The sequence below is a fragment of the Pelodiscus sinensis genome, chromosome 11 (genome assembly GCF_052426305.1).
Source record: "Pelodiscus sinensis isolate ZL-2025 chromosome 11, ASM5242630v1, whole genome shotgun sequence".
NCBI lineage: Eukaryota > Metazoa > Chordata > Testudines > Trionychidae > Pelodiscus > Pelodiscus sinensis.
The window spans coordinates 6285132-6292110 of NC_143062.1; the positions used below are offsets into that span (position 1 = coordinate 6285132).

Genomic DNA, 6979 nt, shown 5'->3' on the forward strand with positions numbered 1-6979 from the left:
GAAAGCCATGGCTCGGCCTGCAGGGAATCCATCGGCCCCCTCGGGGGGAGGAAGGGGATCGGGAACGGTCAGCGCAGGTTCGCCGCGGGCCCCGCCAGAAGCAGCGCGTGGAAGCCGGGTGTCGGCCCTCGGAGGTTTTTGCGTCAAGGCCCAGGCTGAGGAGTCCTCGTGGTTCTGCAAGCCAAGGATGCTCTTCCCTGCTGTTTGGTTCCTGCTGCATCCAGAGACATGGGACTTTGCACATGGCTGGTGAGCCAACAGGCCTGCAGCCAAGAAACCCGCAGCCGCCAGGTCCCACTCCCGACCGGAACAGCCACAGGGCCACCTGGAACGCTCTGGGGGGAAGGTTCAGCAGGGCAGCAGGCGGGAACTGAGCCGCACACTGGGGCTCTGTCTACACTGGGCCACTTATTCCGGAAAATCAGCCGCTTTTCCGGAATAAGCTGCGAGCTGTCTACACTGGCCCTTGAATTTCCGGAAAAGCAACGATGCTCTACTGTACAAAATCAGCCGCTATTCCGGAAAAACTATTCTGCTCCCGCTCGGGCATAAGTCCTTATTCTGGAACACTGTTCCGGAAAAGGGCCAGTGTAGACAGCCCAGTAGTCTTTTCCGGAAAAAAGCCCCGATCGCGAAAATGGCCATCAGGGCTCTTTTCCGGAAAAGCGCGTCTGCATTGGCCACAGACGCTTTTCCGGAAAAAGGGCTTTTCCGGAAAAGCAGCCTGCCAATGTAGACGCTCCTTTTCCGGAAAAACTGAAAACGGAATAGTATTCCGTTTTAAGCATTTCTGGAAATTCATGCCAGTGTAGACACAGCCAGATTGTTTACTTCAGGCCTGAGGCCACGCAGGGAGACAAAGGCTGAGCCAGGAGGTGAATTCACCCCTCAGTAAGGGATTTGCTTTTTCCACACAATGTGCTGTTAGTCCCTGGAACTCACTGCCACAGGACGGAACCGAGGCCAGATGAGATTCAAAGCGGAACTGGGCATTGATGTGAATAACAAGAAAATCCAAAGTTAGAATCCTGGAGCTGAGCAACTGGAAAACCCCGTCCCAACCGTGCATACAAAGTGAGGGGTCTAAAGCAGAAGTTCCCACTCGCCAGAGAGCTTGGCGTCACCGTGGAGAGTTCTCTGAGACATCCACTCATGGTGCAGGGGCAGGCAAAAGGCAAACTGGCTGCGGGGACTCGTTAGGAAAGGGATAGCTAAGAAGACAGTAAATGCCTAAACCCGCCCACACCTGCAGCTCTGGGTGCCGCTGCGGGCTCCAGGAAGCTCTAAGAACGGACTGGAGAACAGAAAAAGTAGTGCCAGGGAGCAGGGGTCTGGAGCAGCTTTCGGACGAGCAGAGACTGGAACGTCTGGGCTGGGCCGCTTGGAGGGGCGTCGCAGGGGGATGTGCGAGAGGGCTGTACAATCGTGCCCGGGGCAGAGAAAGTGACGAGGGAAGGGTTGTTTCCCCCTCCACACCTGAGAACTAGGGGCCACCCGATGGGATGGACGGAGGCAGGTTTAAGGACGTGCTTCTCCGCACAAACCCCAGGCCGCCTGTGGCACTACTGGCCTGGGGACCTTCCGAAGGCCAGAAGTATCACAGGACACGACAAAGAGCGAGCTGAGTTCATGGGGGGCTCTGAGCCATGGTGCTGGGACAGGCAACGCCCCATCCTGCCTCTCCCTGCACCTCTGACAGCCGGGGCGGGGGTGTGCACTGGAAGGGCCTGTCCTATCCAGCCTGCCGGAACAGCTGTACCATACCAAGTGCAGGGGTAGGCACCAGGCCAGGGTGACGGTGCGGGGGAGCTGGGGAGGACCAGCGAGGCCACAGCACCAGGGGCTCTTTGGGCTCCGCCACTGGCTCCAGGTAGGAAGGCTCCTGCAACCCGGCACGGCCCCTCTGAGCACTTCCCCAAGGAGGAGCGAAGGAGGCCGCAGGGCCGGGGCCCAGAGAGATACTGGCCCTAGCCAGCCCAGTCTTCCCACCAAGCCGCGCTCGCCGCCTCAGTGACTTTGGTCCCGCTCCGAAGGCAGGGGCGCAGGTTCTGGCTGGTCCTGAGAGGAGCCCTCCTGTGATCACCGCGCGCAGAGCGCCTGGGCGTGCAGTTAGCGGCTGGTGGGCGGGGGAATTAGCAGCAGGTTGGCGCTGGCGCTTCTCATTGAGGATTTCCTCAGCCCCCCGGGCACGCAAGCGTTCCCCTCCGCCCCGCGAGCCGGACTGGCAAGGAGCCAGCGGGTGCCGGACACCTCCCCGTGGCCGTGTTGTGGGGCAGGCACGAGGGGGCAGGGGCACGGGGCGCACGGCCCGGATCCGCTGCCCTCAGCCTGGGACCAGCCCCGGCTGCCCACGCCGGTCTCCACACCCCCATGTGTGTGGCGTGGCCTGCCCAGCTCCCCGCCATGCCCGGGCGGCTGCCTCTCCGGTAGAAGGTGCCACGTGGGCGTGAGCAGGAGCCGCGTGTCCCCAGCTCTTCCCTTGGCCCTGGATCTCCTCCCTCCGGTGCGAGGCGGCAGCTGTGTAGCGTTGTGCCCTGGCACTGCCCCAGCGCGGGGGCTCATGGAACCGGGAAGGGGGTGCCATGGGGCTGGACTGGAGACAGTGCCAGGCTGCACCAGCCAGAGCTGGCCAGGAGCAGGGAGATGGTGGGGTAGCCTCGAGGCCCAGGCTGGGCCGCCCGCCCCTGTGCGCTCGGAGCTGTGCAGACACCTAGCGCCCGGGGGAATAGGCCCCAATGAGGCGGACTGTGGGGTGTGTCCTGCCCTCCTCGACTCTGAGCTCCTAGGGCCCCTCTCCCACGTGGGCCCTGGGTTGACACCCGAGACCCCCGCTCCCTGGGGGGGCCCGCTGCCCCCTCTCACGGGGTAGCCCATCCCCCTTCCAGCAGCCAGCAGGCGCTGCCCAGAGTCTGGGCGAGTGCTGACCCATGGTGGGGCTGCCCCCCGCACCAGCCCGCTTGGCCATTGAGCATGGCGCTGCCGGCCGGGGCTGGGAGGGCATGGTGCCCCGTGTGCCCCACAGGCAGGGCCAGGCCCGGTGGCGCCAACATCTGCCAGGCAGGACGGGGTCTTCTCCCCGGCTCGGGCCAGCAGCCCCCTTGGCAGCTGAGGCAGGGCACCAGGCGTGACTCACCACCGGGCATGTGGGCATCGCTGGGTGTTCCGAATCGCCATGGCAACCACCAGGCAATCAGCGGTAATTGCAGCAGGGATCGTCATGGCAACTGGGCAAAACAAACCGAATTAGCTCCCGTTTGTAGGTACTGGAATTGGCCCTCGCAGCCCTGGCCCAGCCTGCTGGAGGGGAGGGGCGGCGGGTACCCCAACCCCTGAACCCCAGTGGCGCTGTGTGCAGAGGGCGAGACTCGGCTGGGGCCCCGTGCTCAGCCAGAAACCCAGGCGAGTGGGAGACGGGGGCTGGCTGAGCAGGGACTCTAGGGCACGTCGGGCCGTGGGTGGCGGGGGGTCACTGGGAACTTCCCCACCCATGGGGCACAGATCTGGTCTCCGTGCCCCAGCCCGTCTCTCCGGGAGCAGCGTGGTTCGGCGTGAGCGGCCCCAGCAGGGTCCCCCCGGCGAGGCTGGCAGGCATGTGTCGCGATGAGGCCAGCTCCATGCCTGTGGTCCCGTAGCGGGTTTATAGAGCCCTCTCCCATCCCGCCCGGCCCCCGCCCTCTCAGAAGCAGTGCCGGTGCACCACGAAGGGCCCTTTCTCCCGGTAGGCCTGCCGGCTGATCCAGACATTCTGGAAGGCGTTGAGCGAGGCCACGATGGAGCCGCCCAGCCAGGCTGAGTAGCTGCGGTGGGGAGAAGCCAGGACGCTCACGCGCCCGTCGGCCTCCGTCTCCATCGGGAGCAGCTCCCTCTTGATCCTCTCGGAGAAACCCCGCAGCATGGTGGTGCCGCCAGCCAGCAGCACGTTGGCCAGCAGCTCTGCCTGGTGCGCCGGCTTGCACTTGCGGACGCTGTTCATGGCGTGGACGTGGAGGCCCACCTCCGGGAGGCCCAGCACGGAGGGGCTGAAGAGCGCCTCGGGGCAGCGGAAGCGCTCGCTGCCGATGGAGATGACCTGCCCGTCGGGGAGGGGGACGTCCAGGAGGTATTTCTTCTCGGCCCCGCTCAGCTCGGCCTGGAAGTCCTCGGGGACATAGCAGCACTGCTCCTTGATCCTGCACACCAGCGGCAGCTCCTCTTCCCGGAAGGGGCTCCCGCACTCCCCCATCAGCTTGGCCAGGTGCCGCGTCAGCGCGTTGCCGGCCACGTCCAGCCGGTAGGTGGCGTGGGGCAGGATGTAGCCGTCGTGCACGGGGGCGGTGTACGAGGTCCCGTAGCCGGAGCCGATCACCAACCCGCTGGTGCGCCCGTAGGAGTACGCCGAGAGCAGGGGCTGGTGGGCCACCAGCATGGCGGGCACCTCAAAGCTCTCGAACAGCAGCTCGGCCATCTTCTCCCGGTTGGTGGTGGGGGAGAGCGGGGCGTCCGTGACCAGCACGGCCAGCTCCTCGGGGCACACGCTCAGCTCGCCGTAGAAGATGTGGTGCCAGAGCATCTCCAGGGCGTCCCAGTCGGTCACCACGCCGTGGGTCAGCACCGCGCTGGTGCTCACCTCCCAGCTCTGGCGGGGGATGCTTTCCCCCACGTAGTACAGGGGGCTGTCTCTGCCCCTGACCTTGGGGACCCCGACGCGGCTGGGCAGGACGGAGCGCGGCCTCTCGTCCCCGGCCAGCCCGCTCTTGGTGTAGCCGGTGCCCGTGTCGATGACCACGGCACAGTAGTCCTTGTACCTCTCTGCTTCGTCCGAGGCCAGGACCCTGGGGCTGGGCCCGTGGCCCGCAGGACCGTGACTGTGGCTCATTTCCGGGCTCCACACGCACTTCCTCTGAGCCCCGCCTGCAGCCAAGCGCCGCCCCAGCACAGAGCCCCAGGCCCGGCTCCGAGAACCCGGGAAAAGCTGGGGAGGGCTGGCGCCGTGGAAACACCCTACATCATGGGGGAGAGCAGTGATGTCATAGTGCCGGGGAGTTGAGGTGGGGCCTGGGGGAGGAGCAGGGTAGGGGATGGGGTGGAATGGGAATGGAATCTGGGGGTGGAGTTGGGGCGGAGCCTGGGGTGGGGGATGGGAGAAGAGGTGGGGCTGGGGCGGGGCCTGAGGTGAGGGATGGGAGAAGAGGTGGGGCTAGGGCGGGGCCTGGGGTGGGGGATGGGAGAAGAGGTGGGGCTAGGGCGGGGCCTGGAGTGGGGGATGGGAGAAGAGGTGGGGCTGGGGCGGGGCCTGAGGTGGGGGATGGGAGAAGAGGTGGGGCTGGGGTGGGGCAGGGTTCTGCACCTACGGGCTGAGGGGCAAGACCGGCACCCGTGTCCCAGAGCCGTGGCGGTGGGTCTCCAGCAGCCACGGCAGGGCCCAGCTGGAGTCGGTTACATTTTTTGGGAGATGCCCCCGAGAGCGGAAGCGCCGTTTGTTTCTGCTGCCAGCGACATCGGCCGGGTCCCCGCCCCGCACCTCTCCAGTAACTGGGGCTCATTCGTCTACCAAGCAGCCTGGCTTCCCTCCTCCCCAGGCTCGGGCTGCTCCCAGGAAGTCGGCGGTGCGGCCTGGGGCCAGGGACTCACGTGCTCTTGGGCTGGGCCGGGGAAGTGGCTGAGACGAAGTGAACTAGGGAGCAGATGGAGCATTCCCAGGAGATCTGTCCATCAGGCAGCCACCGTGCCTAAAGCAAGCAAAGAAAGATGCGTCCTGAGCCATAAAATCGTATGGATCAGCACCAGCGGCTGGCCTGGCTGCCGGACACGGCTTCAGAGCATCTCTTGGTTCGGAGCGGGCTGCGCGAGCATTAGTTCTTGTGATCCTTGCCGGGTGGAGAGTGTCCCAGGGGGGTCACCGGGCCCTGCTGCACCCCCCTCCAGCCGGCAGGGAGAACAGAAGGGCTACAGGCCGAACTTCTAAAACCCAGGACTCTGGCCCGGCAACTTCTGTGTCCCAGCAGGACATCCACGGGTATTGCCGGACCAGAGAGCCACGGCTGGCCAGGTTCAGAAACTCAGCCCAGGCCAGGCTGGCGGTGGGGAGCGCTGGAGGCAGGGAGCAGCTGGGGGCTGGAGGCAGCAGGGCCAGCAGCGAGGAGTGCAGCCGTGGCTGGGCCGTGACCTCCCCTGCTTGGGAGGTCCCGCCTGTATCAGTCGACAGGGACCCAGCATAGAGCAGACTGGTCAGCACAGGACCCAGAAGCAGCCAGTACAGCCCAGCCTGGGGAGGAGGCCCAGGCCCTGACCCCCTCTCTGCTCTCTTGCCTCGCAGCCTGGGCCACGCCCCTCAGCCCTACCCCTGCTTCTTTGGCAAAAGGCATCACCTGGTGCTGCCCTCCTGGGCTCAGGTTCTGGAACGCACCAGCCCTTGTGTCCCTGGGGGTGGCTGTCACACCAAACTTCCCATCCCCTCCGAGGTACTGGTGCCGTGCCCAGGGAAACTGAGGCACACACATGGGGTTACTATAGGGCAGCAGAAATCACATGGACATCGCAGGGGGACTGAAATCCCCACCCCCACTCCCCCTGGTAGGGCCTTAGGGGCCGCTTGGAAGCACACTGCAGATGCGCGGCTGAATGCAGGCACTGGCAGGCCTTGGCCGCCTCCCTGGACACACGTGGCAGACATTGGCTCCCTCTGCTCTCCGGAGAGACCTGGCTGCGGGGAATGTGGGACGCTCTCCTGCCCCAGCGGCTGCTGTGACGTAGTGTGGGTACCTTGCTGGTTGCTATGCTGGGGCTGTGGGTGACCCCCACTGGTTGCTGTCTGTAGCATGGCCCAGCAGGGCAGGGGAGGAATCATTATGCAAAAAGGAGTCTCAACCTGTCTGACCAGCTACCCCCCAGGGAGAGAAACAAAGGAAGGGGGAATGTTGCCCTGGCTGGGGGGCAGGGCTGGAAGAGAGTGAGTTATTTTCTGTCAGGGGATCATGGAGGAAGCAGCCTAAGCAAGGGG

The 6979-nt window shown here is 65.1% G+C and overlaps 1 protein-coding gene across 1 annotated transcript; it reads right to left on the reverse strand.

Moving 5' to 3' along the window:
• Positions 1 to 3611: 3611 nt before the first annotated feature.
• On the reverse strand, positions 3612 to 4958 carry LOC106732781 (actin, cytoplasmic-like). Its single transcript, XM_075939562.2, has one exon. The coding sequence runs from the start codon at positions 4853 to 4855 to the stop codon at positions 3677 to 3679; it is 1179 nt and encodes a 392-aa protein (XP_075795677.1). The 5' UTR covers positions 4856 to 4958; the 3' UTR covers positions 3612 to 3676.
• Positions 4959 to 6979: the final 2021 nt, after the last annotated feature.